The 19,863-nt window shown below is 35.7% G+C and overlaps 1 protein-coding gene and 1 long non-coding RNA gene across 2 annotated transcripts; both read right to left on the reverse strand.

Annotated features, from left to right (window-relative positions):
• Positions 1-15,681: 15,681 nt before the first annotated feature.
• Positions 15,682-18,275, reverse strand: LOC147524625 (uncharacterized). The gene is made up of 6 exons (XM_086575590.1): positions 18,237-18,275; positions 17,688-17,984; positions 17,506-17,601; positions 17,028-17,339; positions 16,658-16,940; positions 15,682-15,911 (listed from the first exon to the last, which is right to left on the reverse strand). Exons 1-4 carry the CDS (start codon positions 18,273-18,275, stop codon positions 17,115-17,117), a joined length of 657 nt encoding a protein of 218 aa, XP_086431716.1. The 3' UTR covers positions 15,682-15,911; positions 16,658-16,940; positions 17,028-17,114.
• Positions 18,276-18,870: 595 nt separating this feature from the next.
• On the reverse strand, positions 18,871-19,499 carry LOC147524626 (uncharacterized). The gene is made up of 3 exons (XR_015197053.1): positions 19,396-19,499; positions 19,037-19,323; positions 18,871-18,963 (listed from the first exon to the last, which is right to left on the reverse strand). It is a non-coding gene; the product is annotated as an uncharacterized LOC147524626 (long non-coding RNA).
• Between the last annotated feature and the right edge of the window lie 364 nt (positions 19,500-19,863).

Genomic DNA, 19,863 nt, shown 5'->3' on the forward strand with positions numbered 1-19,863 from the left:
AGTAAGAAGAATTGATTTAAACGTAAAAAGGTAGGATTACGTATTAGTGTTGTTAACATTAATATTTAGGATTCTATTATTTTTATGGGTTATCATAAAGCAAAGCCTAATAATACTATTGACCCTTATGCTAAATATAGAGATAAACCACCATATCTCTCCAGAGACTAGTTGTGTCTAAAATGGATGAGAATTTTGATGAGATTAGGGAAGTGTTTAAAAATCTGACTATAAACCTACCTTTTCTAGATGTTATTAAAAGTCTACCTGGACATGCTAGGTTTAAAGAGTTGTGCACCACAAAGAGGAAAACCAACATACCCAACGAAGCCTTTTTAACTGAACAATATCCCTCTTTATCTGAACATAACGAAATTGTTAAGTACAAAGACCCTGGTAGTCCTACTGTACAATGCACCTTGGGAGATTACTTCATAACAACTGCATTATTAGACCTGGGGGCGAGTGTTAACTTACTCTTGTTTTATTTATATAAACAACTAGGTCTCCATGAACTTAAACCAACCAAAATGACTTTGCATTTAGCCGATCGTTCTATTAAATACCCCAAGGGTGTAGTTGAAAATATTCTCGTCAAAGTTCAAGATTTTTAGTATCCAGCTAACTTTGTTATTCTCGACACAGAAGTTGCTCATGATTTCTTTCCCATCATCTTAGGGCGTCCCTTCTTGGCAACTGTCAATGCCCAAATCAATTGCCAGGATGGCTCAATGACTCTTTCCTTTGGAAATCTTTTTGTGGAGGTTAACATGTTTAGACTCAAGCAGGGACAACTAGGTTTGCTTGTAGAAGGAGAAGTGAAGTCCATTGAGAGTTTTGTATCTCACATTAGTGCGGTCGACCTCGTCCCTACACTAGTAGATACCCCTCTTAGGGAAGAAGACAAAGATCACAATTTTGACTCCCTAAACATAACTGAAATAGAGGAAGAATTTTCCACCCTGCCTTCCGACGCTATGGGAGATGGAGTCAATGTCACAATAAAAGAGATAGATGAATTCCTCAAATATGTAGATGCTACCATAATTATGTGGATGAAGCCAAGCCAAATAAGGAATTCTATAAGTTTCTAAGAGCCTGTGATAAACCACCCACTCAAGCACTACCTAGAGCACCACCCGACCACCATCCACCTGAGCTATTCCCTCATAGAATCTAATCATTCTTCCCACCCTTTCCTTCTAACACTTATCCACATTCCAAGTATTTTCCACAACCATTCATTTTCTCATGATCATTCACTGGACACCCTTTCGTTCAAAAAAGAAGATAGTACATGCTCAATTAGGTTCTAGGTCCATTAGATCTCGCTCTCATTCCACTAAGTTGCATCGTAGAAAGTCTTGGTGCTTGATTCTGTTTGGGGGTGCATTCCATGTTAATTATTTATGGAAAGACCCACAACTTTTTTGATTGTTGATATATGGTAAACTGCATATTAATACATATATATATATTAGATAAAGTCGCGAGTATCTGACTATAAAAGACTCACTTTATTTTTTGGTGTACTCCATTCCAATCTTATGTTATGGGAGTGCATCGTTAAGGTAACCGGACCCTCTTTTTGGAGTGCATGGTTGTAAGTGCCGGATCCTTAGTCCACATTTCATGTAACTCACACATTCATCTCTTGCACTTTTTCTTTTTGTTTGAGTAGTGTTTCTCTAAGGAGTGAGTTTCATTTTTATTTATTCCTCATAATTTTGCATTGTTTTTCCAAAAATCAAACATATAAAAATTAAAAAAAAAAATTAAAACATAAACATATATTAGTAAGTCTAGGGAATCTGACTTTAAAATACCCAAGTTTTTGTACAATACCACCTTTCTGGAGTATAAACCACACAAATTTTCAAACTTAAAAAGAGTTTTCAAATTTTGTTTGGTGGTGGTGTATTTTGGTCTTTAATTTCAATACTTTTTGCCACCCTTTGCCTGTCATGTTTACTCTAGTAGAGTTTGTGTTAGTTAGTGCGTAACAGTTTAATTGTATTTCACGTTATCATATTATCTTTATAATATTGCTGTTATAGGTACTACCAATTTTTGCCACGTTTCTATGATAAATTCTTTTCTTATCTCTTTACACTTTGAGGACAAAGCGTTCGATTGTTTAGTGGTGGGATAAAAACATTTGCAAAACTTAGCCACTTTTAGGATGTAAATTATGTTTTTGCTTTATAAAAGTTTAAAAATCATAAATATAGTTTATACTATGCACTTAGTGATAATGGTATTGTTCCTTTCTCCATGATAATATTAGCCTAGAAATCTCACGTAGTACTTGAATTATAATTTAATTTTTGAATCTTAGATTAATATGTAGGTAATAGTTATTACATCTTTTCATGAACATCTTGCATGAGCATTTATGATTGTGCTTGGCAGTATTTTTCTGAGTCCTAGGTTAGAGTACCTAATATATATCCTATGAGAATCTAGCCAAAAAGCCCATATGAACTAATATCTACGAGATGACACAAGGGAGAAGTCAATTCTAAATAGAGAAAATCACACATCCACTTGCTTGATCACCATACCATATTCTAAGAGAGAATTTAGGCCATCTTTGGATCGATATAGCCAGAAATTCACACCTATATGAAATTTATTATTCGCTAGTCGCCCTACTAGATTTTCATTAGCCTTTTCACAAACCGTAAATCCTTTACCCAATAAAAGAAAATAAAAAATAAAATCAGCCTACCTATCTGGATAAGTCTGAGAAATAGGATGAAACAAAGAAAAGAGAAGAGAAAAACCTGTGTAAACAAAATTTGTTAGTTACTTCATAAGAAAAATAAGGAAAAGAAAAGAAAGTTTCCATCCAAAGAAAACTAAAAAAAATAGAAAAAAAAAAATCAAATTTAGAACTCCAAAATAGAATCAAAAGGAGTCAAAACCCAAAACAAAAGGGCTAAGGATGGAAACAAAGTGTAGACGCAAAATAAGAACAAGGTTTTCTCTAGTTACATAATATGAAGGCCCTATTATCTCAGACTTGTTTATTTGAAGAACCGTTTCCTTCCTTCTTAAACCAACACCTACGCCCCGCATCACCTAATAAAAACCTCTAGCTTAATTAGGAATAGGTTGGTGTGATAGTAAGTGGTAGTTGTGTTTGATCGATCTCGGCTTCCCTGGATTGTCATTGAGATTGTGAGGAAGTGTGTGCCCACTGCACACTGGAGTTAGCAAACTTGAGTGGAAAAATCATAGTGTTATGTGTCATGACACATTTCATGGGAGAACCTACTTAGGCACGCTAACCAAAAGTTTCAGAAAAAGACCTGCCATTGCAATTCATAGCATAGTTCATTGTATAATTGTTTATCTTAGGATGATTTGATTATTATGCATGTATTAATTTAGGAGTTAGATTAACGATCCTTGTTTAAATGCTAGTGAGATGTATAGATATCTGAGATAAATTAGGGGACAATTACTTTTATTTCTTAGTCGTTATAGTATAAATGAAGTTTGTGAGTATATTCTCTGAAAAACTCTCACGAGGCTATAACTCGTCCACTAGGGAATTCCGAATGGTTTATGGCCTTATTGCATATGGTCAATGCAATCGCACTCAGCGAAATGAGAGTAGTTAGGAATACATTTTTGGCCACTTATTTTAATTTCACATATTTGCTTGAGAACAAACAAAATGTTGTCTGGGGGTTGTTTAGTAAGAGCCAAAAATTGTAGTTTTAACCCCTTAATAGTATTACATTTATGCCAATTATGTTTATAATAAATAAGAGTTAGTAATGTTAACAAATTCCTTGCTAGAGAAGTTCTATAGTTAAATCCCAAGTTTCAAGGAGAAAAAACCTTTTTAAAGCCTAGTCGAAGTTGAAAAGTCAAAGTCAACGCGGGCAGAAAAAGAACAGAAAAGTCAACAGAAGTTCAATAGGCCGTATCTTTGGACTAAATCTCGGAATTGGGCTTATTATATGTCATAATGATTGGCTTAAAAAGTGCTTTCTAATGGTCTATGCCTTAACACAATCAGAGCAGTAAAAGTGGATAAAAAGGGTATTGTAGTATATTCCAACAAAGAAACCCTTTTTGGACTTAAGTAATTAGGTTTTGGGCTTGATTAGTAAATTCTATTAAAATACATTCAAGTTATTATTATTATTCAATTCAATTGCTTCTCTTTCTATTATGCCTTCTTCTCATTCTTTTATTCATGATAGTCCCATGAATCAATGATAAACCTCCATTAGAGGGGGTTTGAATGAAGCTTTGATGAGGACTTGATTTGTTAGTATATATAGAATTGTTAGTTAGAATTTTAAGTTTAGGTTTTTCTTGACTTAGAAATAAGAAGAGTTTAATCTAAACTAGATCATAGTGAGTTTTGCCCTGAGAGTGGAAAACAAATTTTCTCTCACGCTAATTACTTATGACTAGAGATACCATAATTAATTAGGGATCATTAAAGGTCTAATCTTTATGTTTGAACGTAAAGATTAGGGTTTCGCAATAAACTCTATGCTAGCATGTTAAGTATTAATTAAAGTGGATTCCAATCTCTTTATATTCTTCTCAATATTTTATTCAAGTCATATTCAATTGCTTTAATTAAATTAGTATACGTTAAATTCATATAGTTAGTTTCGTAGTATAAATTCACATCCATAAATATTGCTCTCACCATTGTTTCTTTGTGTTTGATTAGTTGAATTCGTTTAAGTCTAGAGAGTTAAGAGTGGAACGATTCCGTACTCTCTCTCTCTCTCTCTCTCTCTCTCTCTCTCTCTATATATATATATATATATATATATATATATATATATATATATATGAGAGATGAGAGTAGAAAATAAATAATTGATAACTTAAGAATAGGTTAGAGAAATCTAGTATGTGTTTTTACTTTATATCAAAAGTCATAATACGAGAGATTGTGGTTGGCATAAGAAGGAACCTATACCTTATAGACTGTGCTTTGGCAAGACTAGCTACCATGGTTTTGGGTAAGTCATAAAACCAACATCCTTCAGCTAAAGCAAGGAAAATGTTGCATGTGGTAGGATCTGCAGATGAGAAGTACCAATATCCTAGGACGTTCAACTTAAGAAAAAGCATTGCAAGGCCCGTATTAAGGGCCATGCTTCCTAGGGATACGTTAAGTTGGCCTTATTCTTTTACTTGGAAAATACGCGCACCATAAGTCTCATGGAAGTGCACCCAGTCGTAACGGTCTATATTATCATCAATATAATTTAAATGGGTGGTCTGGGCAGGGATAGGAATTCCTAATGAAAAAGAAATCAAGTACTTAGATAATCCATAAGGTTGGTCATCTAACATCACTTTAATGGCTTGTTCTCCATTTGGGCGTAAAAAAATTTGCATGCTCATAAAAATAAGAAGTAAGTGCAGGAGAATAAGTCTAGTCAGGACGTACCACTAGGGTGAACCATTCATGCTCCATCATCATATTATTAAAGTGGAAACCATACTTGTCATTAAGAAATAAATCCTCAAAAGACTGTTTCGGTATTATGCATGGAGTGTTCATGGCAACCGAGCTAAGAAAATAGCTATTGGAAGTGATAGAGAAACAACCTCGAAATCTGATCCACTAGTGTCCAATCAGATAAACCATCCCACTACGTTCTGCATAGTAAATCCCGCAACACATATAACTAAAACCACAGTCTGACTGGATTGGGTTCAATAAAGAGTCGACATGAAAGTTGCCTAAGATCACTTGTTTTGTTTTCAAACTTAGTATTAGAAATCACAGCTTTTGAGTATGAGTATTTTAAAACATCTCTACATAGTTTTTCAAAAACTTGAGGATATAAAAAAAAAATTAAAATCTTATGCCCCAGAGTAACCAAAATGATACTAGATAAACGTATGATTTTACCTTCTTGTAAAAACACTCTATATGGTTAGACATACTTTTTGAGAAAAACAAGATATATATATTTCATGTATATATATATATATATATATATATATATATATATATATATATATATATATAAAACTTTCATGGTAGAATAATTACGTAGCTTACTATTTAGATAAACCATGTACATCTTGTTTTATACCTATAAAATCACGTTCCAAAATTGTTTGGGGGTGGTATATTTTCATAACGAAGAACAAAGTACAGGTTCTTGCCATTTTTGCTCATGTTCCTATGGTAATCTCTTTCCTTTTCTTCATATTTTGAGGACAAAACATATTTGTATTTGGGGGTGATATAGTAACATTTTGGAAAAACTAGGCATTTATTTATTAGATAGATTTTCTATATTTCTTTCTTTCTTAAAATATTTCTAAAAGACCAAAAATATTTTTTATGTTTAGTACTAAAAGTCTTGTTTATCTTTTTCTATGATAAATAAAAGGTTTAGAAGTCTCATTATAGCAATAGAGTAAAGATTCATTCTTCGAACTCAGACTAATATACATACTATAGTTTCTGCACATTTTTATGAATGGCATGCATCAGCATTTGATTGTATATAGCAGTGAGTTTTTGAGACCAAGGTTAGAACAATTAAGTTCCATATCCTATGAGAATCTAGCCAAAAGCCTCATCTGAATGATTATTAAGTGATGACACAAGGATGTCCGAATAGAAAGATAACACGTCTACTTGCTTGATCACCACGCCATATCCTAGGAGAGAATTTAGGCCCTTTTTGGATCGATATAGCCAAATAAATGTTAAAAACCAAAAAGATAAATTTTCCTCTAGTTACCCCCCTTGAGCCTTCACCAAATTCTAAAAGACTTTTTATTTCTTCGCCATCAATCCCTGAACCGTTACTACACACAATAAAAAGCTTACCCAGCTGACAAGTTGAGAATTTGATGAATAATAAAAAGAGAAGAGAAGGCATTGTACAAAAATAGAATAGTTAAAAGCTTCAAAAAGAAAAGAAAGAAAAAGAAAGAAAAGATTCAAAGATCGAAATCTCCCAAGTTAAAAATAAAAAAGAGTTGATTTCAAAAGAAACAAAAGCAAAGTTAGAACTCCCAAAATTCAAAATCCTATGGATTCACAAAGCCAAAGGGCTAAAGAATGAATCACAATTTTGGAAGCAGAGAACAAAACGAGGTTCTTATCTAGTTACAAATATCATGAAGACCCAATTTCTCAACTTATCAAAGTTTGTTTTCCCTTCCCTTTATTTTTAAACCACTACCTTAGCCCCATAATTCCTAATAAAAGACCTCTAGCTCAACTAGGAATAGGATGGTGTGATAGTAAGTGGATATTGTGACCAATCGACCCCGGTTTCTTTGGACGTCATTCGAGTATGTGAGGAATATAAGTGCCCTCTGCACTTGAGAAAAGGAAACTTGAGTGAATCTATCAGAGAGTTGTGATTGCAACACCCCTGTGAGGACCTAACTTAAGGACGCTCTCAAAAAGTTTCAGAAACAACTCTGCTTTTGCATGTCACCGCTCATGTTTTGCACGTTTATCTTTAGATGATTAAACTATTGTATATATATTATTCTGAGTTCAAAGGAGCTTTTCTTTATTCCCCCGCTAATGAGATAAAACCTCTGAGAATAAATAAGGAAACGAGACCCTTTGTACTAGATAGAGGAAGTTTGTGAGTACCTTCTCTGGAAAACTCTCACAAGGTTTAAGCTCGTCCACTAAGGAAGTCCTAGTGGTTTAAAGCCTTGTTGCATATGGTCAATGCAATCGCACTACACAAAACGAGACTAGTATGATAAATCACACATTTGTGATCTTAGTTTTTTTCTCATCTTTTGCTTGAGGACAAACAAAATGTTCTTTTGGGGGTACTTGATCAGCCCCAAATGTGCATTTTATTACCTTTACAATGCTCCAAATATGCCCTTATTATGCTTAATGAACAAACAACTTATAGCTTTTGCTATCGTTTGCAGGATACATGCCATTTAGGACGCATATTCCTAATATGTGCATTTTAGCACAAAAAGGATGGCTATTTACGCTACTTGGGAAGATTCTAATGTAGGAGCAAACATGCCGGAAAGTTAAAGCCAAAAGTCAAAAGTCAATTCAACTGTCAAAATCAAAGTCTCAAGGACTTAAGGCTGAAAGCTATGGACTTAGGGACCTAAACCCAAAATCAAGACTTCTATTGTATGGGCTTAGATCAAAAGCCCACAAGATTGTTTCTAGAAGGAAGGGCATAATTATAAATGGTGTCCTATATAAACCAAAGAGATGTAGAGAATTTCTTATCCAATGTTTTAGGGTCCAAACCATTTAGTTTGTTAGGAGTAGAAACCCTAGATCTAATCTCTGGTCATTAGGAGTAGGTTAAATGTTTTTAAATTAAATTGTTATTTCCTTATTTTCCATTTTCAAGTTCTTCAAGCTTTAGTGTAAACCCAAGTTTTAAATCATTTGAATACAAGTTTCTAAATCATTCCAATACAAGTTCCTAAGCATTTCAATACAAGTTTAAGATTGAGAGTAATTCCAATAGCCAACTAGGAGAGAAGAGTTACAAAAGTTAGTGTTTTATCCATCACAAACCTTGCTCTAAACAAAGAGTCTAAGATGAACTTCAACACCCTTCTCACCACTATCAAACATAACTCATCACCTACATATCAAGTTCTTGGGTGCAATTTGAATCAAGTCAGACGTAGTTCCTCTTCTCTTTATATAGGAAAGTTGTCCGCATTTCCTCCTCTCCCGCGTCAGGTCAAGTTCTGGACTTGAAGTCGTTCCACGAGCCATGATGGTGAGTAATGGAGGTTTAATGGAGTGCACATCTGAAGCTCCAGTCTTAATGATGACAGTTGTGGCATACAATATTAGTCGTTGTGGTACTAGCGGGTGCGAGCTTAATTTCTAGAGGTCACTACTAGTTCGGACTGAAGGGACGACCTCCCTTTAGAGGTCGTATACTTGGGCCAAGTTACTGAGAAGTGATCTGGTAAGACGAGTACTAGAGGTCTGTTTGTACAAACGTTGTGTTGGACAAGTGTTTGATATTCACAAGATGTGGATATTATTCCCTCACAGGGACCGTCCCTGAAAGTCTAGGACAACTTACGGCATTAGTAGAGTTAAATTTTGGGTTAACGAGTATTACCTCCCCCCCCCCAAATACACACGGTCAACCCAAGTTGACTTTTTTTTGTGTACTTGGGCAGGGGGAGACCCTAATTTCCCCATCCGGGGAGTACTTATCTAACAATTTGGTGTAATGGGTAACAATTCACTAAAAGGTGTTCCTATCTGTGGTGCAGTTTGCGAAAGTCTCTAAATTAGAATTGTTAAGCTTGAGCCTGAATTCTCTCTCTTTGAATATTGCATCCCATTGGGTACCCCCCTTTCAACTCAAAGAGATTGGAATGATTTCTTGTGAAGTAGACCCTCAATTTCCAGAGTGGTTTAAAACACAAAAGCATTTGACAACATTGGTTATGTCGAATGCAAGCATTTCAGACTCGATCCCAAATTGGTTTCATAACCTTTCATCCAAACTGTCCTACATAGATCTCTCTAGTAACCAGATCCATGGCGAGATGCCTAGTCTTGGAAAATCCAACATCACTGGCATGCAGTTGTACTTGAGCTCTAATAGATTTGATGGTCCTCTACCACACTCCCCTCCCAACGTAAACATTTTAGACCTTTCTTTCAAATAACAATATCACCGGATCCAGACCAATTCCAAATAATATTGGTGATATGCTCCCTTCATTAATATATTTCTTTCTTTCAACTAACAATATCAATGGAAGTACGTGTGCCCAAATCAATATGTAAGATGCACCTGATGTATCTGGATGTCTCAAAAAACCTCATGTCTAGAAATCTCCCTGAATGTTTAGGTCAGTCACAAGGGTTGCAAGTGATCGATTTATCATCCAATAAATTATCTGGAACCATTCCACATTCTATTGGTCATTTATCATCACTAGAACTACTACGCTTGAGTAAGAACTTGTTTCATGGATAGCTTTAATTTCTTTGGCTTTACGGTACTGCATAAGTTTGTCCATTCTTGACCTTGGTGAAAACTCATTGTCTGGAAAGATTCCTACTTAGATTGGAAGAGAACTATTGTCTTTGAAAATTTTGAGGTTAAAATCGAACAAGTTTATTGGTAGTATTCTTCCAAACCTATGCCAGTTGACTGATCTTCATATAATGGACCTTGCACATAATAATATAATCTATCCGGAATCATCCCGCAATGTGTTGGAAATTTTATTGCCATGCTCGTTGGTCAGATACAAGTTTTTTATGAGAATCATGTCGAGATACACTGACAAATTGGATCAGGTAATCAAAGGTAGAGAACATGAGTATTGTTGTGACTAACGTGGAAGCTATCACAACAAACTACCAACAAGGCTATTCAACAACTCCCAAGCAACACCCAATCAACACAAGCATATAAACTAAATAGAGAAGATAAAGCATACTCATGTACAAGACCAAGTTTTACGTGGTTTGGCAATTTGCCTACGTCCACACGGCGAACCTTTGATAGATTAGATGTACTAGATACAAGATTACAAAGGGGAGCACTCAACACTCACTTAGAATGTATCACTTACACTCACAAAGAATGTTCACTCTCTTTTCTTCTTGGTTTAGTTCTCTCACAATCTCTCTCACTTAGAAATAGATTTCTCTCACAAAAGAAAGGTTCAAGATTCATTCTTTTCACACAAAAAAAAGGATGAAGATTAGTTTAGGTCATACTTGGGCCTTGGGGGCGACTTAGGCCTTGGGCCTTTTCAGGCCCAAAATAACATTCTCCACTTCGGTGAGGTTTTAACACATAAAACTGAGTCGAACACAAGATCCTCCAAGAATCACAAGTAGTCAAACCACATCGCGAACTCACTGTCAATTGTCCCAAAAACCTTGCCCACAAAGAGTCTTGCCCATGAAGAGCCACCCACAAAGAGCTATCTTCATAGAGAGTCATGCTCACAAAGAGCAATCACGCCCAGGAAGGGCCATGCCTACGAAAGGCATCAATCAACAATGCATGAGCTTCCACCATTTGTGGAGTACCTCCAACCAATGTTGGAACTCAACTCCATAGTGAACCTTCTACAACCCAAAGTCATCTTGCCCTTAAGCAATGAAACAAATTCCCAAGTACAAAACTTGTCACGAGCCTCTACCATTTCATGCATATCCACCGACCAATCTTTGCAATGACCATCTCTAAAAACTTTTTTAAAGTCGTTTGGTTCATCACCCTCGATATTCAGTGCGTAGGCAACCGAGTCCGGTCGACCATAATGCTTCACTAGCTTATCATGCCCATACTTCGTAACTTAGTTCACACTTCTCTTTGGCTTTGATCTAGCCAAAGCTTGCTGCTTAGGTTGTTATAGCTCTACTTCTTGTTGAATAGTTCTTTCATTAATAACCTCACTCTCCATAGTATCCTTTGACACTTCTATCTCAATCATTTGAGATTCTATAGAATCACCACTATTTCTAGCCTTCTCCGACCTGCTAAAATGTAGCACTGAAGTCTTATCTATCAAAGGTAACCTCACTACTGACCAAGAACTTGTGGTTCTCAAGATGCCACAATCCGTATCCCTTTCCTCCCTTTGCATAGCCCAAGAATTTAACTTTCTTACCTTTAGAATCAAGCTTACTATCCTTCATATGGTAGTAAGCACTAGATCCAAACATGTGCAAAATATCATAATCAGCTGGTTTCCCTGTCCACACCTCATAAGGTGTCTTGCAGTCTATCGCTGGAACTAGTGATCTATTATACAAGTAACACGCCATGGCCACTACATCTGCCCAGAACTCTTTGCCAAGATTGGGATTGGAGAGCAAACATCTCGCTCTTTCAAGCAACGCTCTACTCATCTGCTCTGCCATCCCATTCTGTTGCAGTGTGCCCCTCACTGTCCAATGTCTAGGAATACCTTGTTGCTCACAGAACTCCTTGAAAGGACCATAGGTATATTCAGTACCATTATCAGACCTCAAAGTCTTTACTTTTCTTTCTGTGTGTTTCTCAACCATTTCTTTCCACCTTTTAAATGTCTTGAAAACTTCATCCTTGGACTTCAAGATATATACCCACACATAGCGTGTATAATCATCGATGAAGGAGACATAATATTGGTTACCTTCCTTAGAAGCCACTTTAGAGGGTCCCCACACATCCAAATGCACATAATCCAGGATGTCTCTTGTCTTGTGCTTGCTTGTACCGAACTTGACTCTACACTGCTTGCCATAGACACAATGCTCATAGAATTCCATACTTGGTTTCTCCAAGTCTATCAGTAGCCCTCTCTTGCACAACTCAGACAATCCCCTTTGGCTCATATGCCCAAGGCACATATGCCACAATTTTGTGCACTCAAAATTATCACCATATGTACCCACTGCTACATCGCCTATCACTGTACTACCCAACAAAGTATACAAGTTTCCATATCTTTAACTCTTCATAATGACTAAAGAGCCACTAATGATCTTTAGGACTCCACCATTTCCACAAACTTGTGGCCTTTGGAATCCAAGGTACCAAGAGAAATGAGGTTCTTCTTTAATTCAGGAACATGCCTTACATTGGTTAAATTCCTCACCACACCATCATGCATCTTGACCTGTATAGTTCCAATTCCTACCGTCTTACATGCAACGTCATTACCCATCAAAACGGAACCTCCACTCAAGTTCTCATAGGTAGCAAACCACTTCCTATTTGGACACATGTGGTAGGAACACCCGGAATCAAGAATCCACTTTTCGTTCATGTGGTCATCTTGTGTAGACACCGAAAGACTTACATCATCCACATCAAAGCCGGAAGCAAGACTTGCTTCACTAACATCCTCAGTCTCAAACTTACCGCTCATCTTGTTACTCTTTTTCGGGCTAGGACAATCACATAAATAATACCCCTTTTCCTTGCAATTGTAGCACCATACTTGTTTTAAAGGCTTCTTAGAACTACCCTTCCACTTGCTTGTGGAAGTCATCTCATTCAACATCACCCTCGCCGTCTTTTCTTGTGCTTCTTTATTAAACTTTGCATTTGACATCTTGGGAGCCATTTCCACATGTCACACAAAACAACCCACAAGAAACTTCACTTGGGAATTTTATCAAACACCTTGCCTACACAAATTTTGAGCACTATTGTTCTGCACCAAAACTCAAAATCCTAGGTCGTTTACCTCGCTCCGATACCAATTGTTGCGACTAACGCGGAAACTATCACAACAAACTACCAACACGACTATTCAACAACTCCCAAGCAACACCCAATCAACACAATATCAACATAAGCATATAAAAACTAAATAGAGAAGATAAAAGCATACTTACACAAGACCAAGTTTTACGTGGTTTGGCAATTTGCTTACGTCCACACGACGAGCCTTTGATAGATTAGATGTACTAGATACAACATTACAAAGAGGAGTACTCAACACTCACTTAGAATGTATCACTCACACTCACAAAGAATGTTCACTCTCTTTTATTCTTGGTTTAGTTCTTTCACAATCTCTTTCACCTAGAAAAATGATTTCTCTCACAAAAGAAAGGTTGAAGATTCATTATTTTCACACAAAAAAAAAGATGAAGATTAGGTTAGGTCGTACTTGGGCCTTGGGCTTTTTCAGGCCCAAAACAACAAGTATAACAAGATATTATCACTTAGCTTCTTGTCAACATTGACCTCTCGAGTAATAATTTGGTCGGTCGTATTTCGGAAGAGCTGACAAGGCTTTCTAGATTGATTGGTTTGAATCTTTCAGACAATCACTTGATGGGAAACATCCCCCAGAAGATCGCTCAAATGAAGCTATTAGAATCACTTGATTTCTCCATTAAAAATCTTTCGGGAACAATCCCACAAAGCATTTCATTGTTGTCGAGTCTAACGGGGCGTTTGGCAACTAAAAAAAAGCCAAAATCTATCAAGCTGCAAAGTCTTTTTTTGATTTTTCAATTTATGTAAAGTATAAGTAAGTGTGGCAAAATCACAACTTCTATCTCTAAAAAGCTGAAAATAAAAAAGCATGTAGTTAAAAGTTTGTTTGGCATAAACACTTTAAAGTGTTTCATAATTATCACTTTATAAAATGAATTTGTTTGGTTCTCAATGAGTCAATGATTTGTATACATATTGTATTGTTTCTAACTATTAACAAAATAACTAGTTAGACAAAGTGGAAAGACATCTCATAGGTTTTGTGTTTGCTGTGGGTTCAATTCAAAAACAAGAAATAAAAAAGAAACAAAGAAATGTGGGAGGAAGGAGTCGAACCCTCAAAGTGTTGAGGCAGAACAGTTAGTGGGATCAGGTAGACAAAAGGAGAAAGCCAAAAAAACAGACTACCCAAAAATCAGTGTTTGGGCTTTTTGAAAAGACAATTTTTTTGCTTTTTCACTTTTTATATTTTTAAGTTTCTGATATAGCCAAACATGCTTTTGGCTTTTGTCCTTCTAGAAAGCCAGGAAGTGGCTTTTGGAGGTGTTGCAAAACGCCCTCTTGTCACCTCAACTTATCATACAACAAGTTGTTCGGACCTATTATGTCTAGACACCAACTTCAAACATTTGAAGATATAAGTCCATCTACTTGGGGAATCTTGAACTATGTGGACCTCCACTGGAGAAAGCATGCCTTGGAGATCAACCGCCTCGAGCTCCAATATATAATAATAGTGCAGGTGATCGACCATGAAGATGAGTTCAGAATTAATTGGTTCTACATTGGCATGGCGTTAGGATTTGTGTTGGGATTATGGGGGATTTGTAGCCTATTATTTTTCAAGAAAACTTGATATGCTTATTTTCTATTTGTCGAGGACATCACTGACAGACTACGTGCAGCGATTATAGTCAGGGTAAACCGACTAAAGCAGTGACTGAAGTGCAATCAGGCCTAAACCGAAAGGCGTTCGCCACTTGAATACCTAATTCTTGGTTGTTTTGTAGGGCAGGACTGCACTACCATCAATAGTTTCACATTTACTAGCTTATCTACAATATAACATTCTGTGTAAAACTGTTTGTTGGTTTTGGTGAAAATCTTCATCAGCCATCACCAAAGTAACTGCATGCTTTAGTGCTTCACTATTAAGCACATTTTTTTTGGTAAAGTATTAAGCACATGATAACTTGTAATATTTCCCCTCATTTGAATACAGTTTTATTGTCCAATCAAGGATTTTGTTATGCTATATTTGTTGATGACTTCTCTAATTTTCTTTGATTTATCCCTTCAGAAGGAAGTTGTCTTTGACAAAATATTTTTCACATTTCAAGTTGTGGTTAATAAACAATTTCAAAGAGATACGGGTTTTTTTCACTCAGATTATTGACAGGAGTTTAGAAAGCAGGAGATAATTGCACTACAACAGAATTGTAGGGGAAAGACACATTCTGGTGCGTCTTTTCTCATAAAGAACGACACAGGCAAAGTATCGGACTATGACCCGTTTATTGGGCTGTCTTTTATTTTTAAAGACACATACAAAAGTGTCGTCTGGCTCACCAAATTTCCTTGTAAAATGATGCCTCATTGTATGTCTTTTTATAGCTTTGGGGTTCTTTTTAAAAAATAACACAAAAACCTGGTTGTTCAGACTCACTAGAGCTTCCCTGTAATCAATAACCCTGCAGTAACCTTCCAAATAAAGCAATGACAAGACACTAAAATATTATATGAATATCAAAATGAGCATTCCAGAACATTTGTTTTGTATGTAGTTCAATCACCTAGTATTGAGCTAATTGAATCACCTATTACAACAATAAAAAATGTTATTTTCCTACTAAGTTTCGCTTTGCTAGTTGCCTCGATCTAAATCCTCCACAACTCACTAAATGCCCAAATCCTCCACAACTTGTTAATTGCACGCATTGCCATTTTCTTCACCTGATTCACAAGCAACATTTTAGATTAATAACTTCAACAACCAAATCCAGTTACTTCATCAAATAAGCTTATGATCTATAGGAGTGACCAGAATTTAAAGGACAATCAATTTTCTTGATTTCAGTCTTCTACATACGACCGGGAAAAACCAAAAATAACTCCATAAATGTAACCTAGAATCGATGGTGTATATTCTTTTCACACTTGTACAGATTCTCATGCATGATGGATCTACGCCAAACCGAGTCACTATCAAATTTAGGTGGACACCAACTGTGTGCATACTTGTTTTATTCACGGGGTTAGAGGGAGGTTGCTAGGCAAGTAATGATTTCACCGACTATTCAAAAAGAATACAAGTTCCAAAGAAGGGAAGTATATAGAAGTTACTACAGACTTCGTCTAGAAGTCCTCAATATCCTAAAAATAGAGAGGTTGAAAATAGATGTAGACAATTAAGACTTAAGATCGTGTCAAATGAAAATGATAGCTCACTTATCACAAAAGACACTATTTAACTAACATTGAACTAATGTAGAAAGCTAAAAAGTTCCTTAAAAATCTAAAAGAACAAATTGAAGCACGTCAACTAAAATATATAAAAGTTATTTCTCAACATGCCAAATATAAACCAAAGACAAAATAAACTACATTGAAGACATAAGATAACCTGATCATAAAAGGATAGAGCCAACATCATAATATATTAAGTTATATAGGAGTAAAGATAATAAACAACGTCATACCTAAATAAAACGAGTAAAAATGGTTGGCCATTTGACTGTTGTAGGAAAATTTAGCTCTCCAAATGTCTTTTTTGACCCAAATAATCTCTTGCTGCGACTGAGGACAAGAGAAACTTGGACATTGTACATTTCCAGGGAGGAATCGACGTTCATATCAGCAAAAAACATTCGCTTTTGTTGCTCGTCCCTTTGCAACCACTTCCCTATGCATGTTCAACAATTCACACAACTGCATACCATGTGAATAGTTTCCATGGGATTGTGTATTTGCTGGTTCCCGTACCTACAAAACAAATATACATTAGCAAAGAATATCAAACTAAGCAAAAAGCACTTATGAAATCCAGCAAATGTAAGTTAAGTAAAGTACACTAGATGTTGATGTATCAGCAACAACGCTCTTTGTACATTGATCTTTTATTTCCATCAGGATTTGGGTGAGCGTAATCATATGTTTCTATATAGTCCCAACCCGCTCTTCAACCATAGTGCGTTGTTGAGTCTCTTGGTGAAGCTTCTCTTTAGCAGGACCTGATGCTATGAGAGAAGTTTTTGACACACCAACACCCATACCAAGCACATGACCATATTGATCGGGACCACATACTTGTGCAACTGGATCATTGTCCAAGTCCAAGTCAATGCTAGATGGGTCATCTTCAATTATAACATTAATTCTTGCCTGTTACAATAGAAAAACACCTGTGAATCTATTGTCTAAAGTTGTATTGAATCAGAAGTTCAGAACATATTCCTTATAATATTGTCTAAAGTTGTATTGCCACACCCATACAGATTCTTGCGTGCATTATAGAATATGAAGTCAACTTAAATATCAAATAACCCACCATCCTCTCCGGTGCAAGAAAAGAACCATCTTTGCGTGTATGGATAGCCATGTATGAATGTGTTCGGGTGATCTTAACATTTGGATTCTTCTTTTTCTGGAAAAAAAAAAGTATATAATAACCGGTTTAGAATAGAAATTGGTTTTATGGCTTCACATAAACTGAGATGTAAAGGAACATACCAAATTATGGATGGTGCTTGCTGCTCTTCTCCTTCCTGATGTATGTAATAATTTCAAGGCTTTTCTTGAGTTCTTGCCCACCAGCCACATTTGCTTCCTAGAAGGTTTTGCTTCATTATCTACAAACCTGTCCCAATCTTCGCGCTTCACTCCTTCTGGGCAGTGCCTCTTTCTTTCATCGTCATTGTCATACTTATCATAATGTTTAACTCGAATCCGATGGTTGTACTCCCTCCAAGACTTAGCAAACTTCTTGAGTTGACATTTCTTGTACACTTCCGCAATACCATACTCATCCTGCACAACATAGCATTTACTTGAGAATAACATTTACAAATCCATTCACTTTATCAAGAACAGGGTCCACTCTCTTCCTCCTAATAAAAACCATGCACCAATGTAGAAAGACAACAAAGTTAATGTTAAGAACTTAACATCGTAAACTAACCTTAATTTTCTTCCAAATCGATCTCTTAGTCTGAGAAGGCACATCCTTAAAACTTTCATAAAATATAAGACAATGGGTTTTCGCGGTTCCACCATGTGCACTGGAATAGCTATACGAATCATCTCCAACTGCTTGTCCATCCACATCAAATTCAATTTTCTTATTTCCTATACAATCACAAAATCCAATCACTTTAAGTAAATAACCCAAAAATTATTTTCATTCTTTCCATGAAAAAATGCTATGCATATGTGATTGAGAGAAAAGTTTATGTACTAGAAGAATATCCATCATGCTAGCCAGAAACTTGGAAAACACTTGATGACGACTCTGAAAAAGATAAAGTACACCCATTCAGAATTCATTATCAGTAATTAACTTTAAAGAAAAGGTTAACCTTGTTTCTCAAAATTCATTACCACCAAGTTGCTAAAAAAATCGTGATATAAATGAAGGCATTGAACCTTGATGGCACATCCTAGCACCTGATCCTGAAATTGGGAATAACTTTAAGCGATCAGGTAATGGTAACTTAGTGAGATTTTTAATTGTAAGATCAGGTAGGTGTTTCACATAGTTTTAGACTATATATTGCTCAAGTAAATCAACAAAAGGAAGATGTATGGAGTGGATGATCAGTAAAGTAACTCAACAAAAGGAAGATGTATATAATTTTAGACTATATATATTGGCCAATTAATTTTCAAGTACCTGTAGCAACGTGATTAGGCAGTGAATCAGACTTGCATGCTCCATTTACTCACTTCCCCTCTCAACATACAGTGATGCTTTTCCCTTTTCAACATTTCTTGTACCTTGGTTTGAGCCCTTAACACAAACTGTCAGTAGATAGCATATTCAATGAAATTGATTGACTTTAGCAATTTAGTAATGAAGATACCTTTGTCGTTGAATCGATAAATCGTACTCCACCATTTTCATTTCTAGTCAACGCAGCATATATTGAAGCCTTTTCTTTTTCAATTCTTTTCGTCCCTTGCTTTGAGCTCTTCAAAGTAATACGAGCTTTTAGTAAACGAAATTTTCATAAAACTTGTATACCTTTAGTAATGACATTACCTCTCCCCTTGAAGTAGAATTATATATTCTTTGATTCATATCTCCAGCCAAAACATCCTATTTTGAAGCTTTTTCCTTCTTTGCTTTCTTTCTCATTTGTGCCGGGCTCTTTATATAACACAAACCGTTAGTAATCGACATACTTCATAAAACTTATATACTTTTAGTTAATGATATTACCTCTGTCATTTCTTCATTAATATCTCTAGGTATAACAACATGTAATAGAACTTTTTCTTTCTTAGCCATTTTCCTCTTTTTGCTTGGGCTCTTTACATAAAACAACACCAATAGTGAATAGCATATTTGATGACACTTCGTGACTTTCATATATTTAGTTATCAAAATATCCCTGTGTGATCTGAAGGTTTGTCATATCCTAAAGAAATGAAAGAAATTATTCACAATACTATAAGTCTGTAAAAGTATAACAAATGAACAGATGTACAATAACAACTGCTCAAGATGTAAGGGAGTATATGATTCAGATTTTAGAGATACATGCTTAATTAACTTGAATAGCGAAAAACAACTTTTAAATGATATGCAATCTCTAAACAAGACTAATACAAACATTGCCCACTTTTAAAACAATCTAACATTTATCCAAAATCAGGAAAAAAAAAAAAAAAAAAAATAGTGTACTCA

Source organism: Coptis chinensis, chromosome 1 (assembly GCF_015680905.1).
Source record: "Coptis chinensis isolate HL-2020 chromosome 1, ASM1568090v1, whole genome shotgun sequence".
Lineage (NCBI taxonomy): Eukaryota > Viridiplantae > Streptophyta > Magnoliopsida > Ranunculales > Ranunculaceae > Coptis > Coptis chinensis.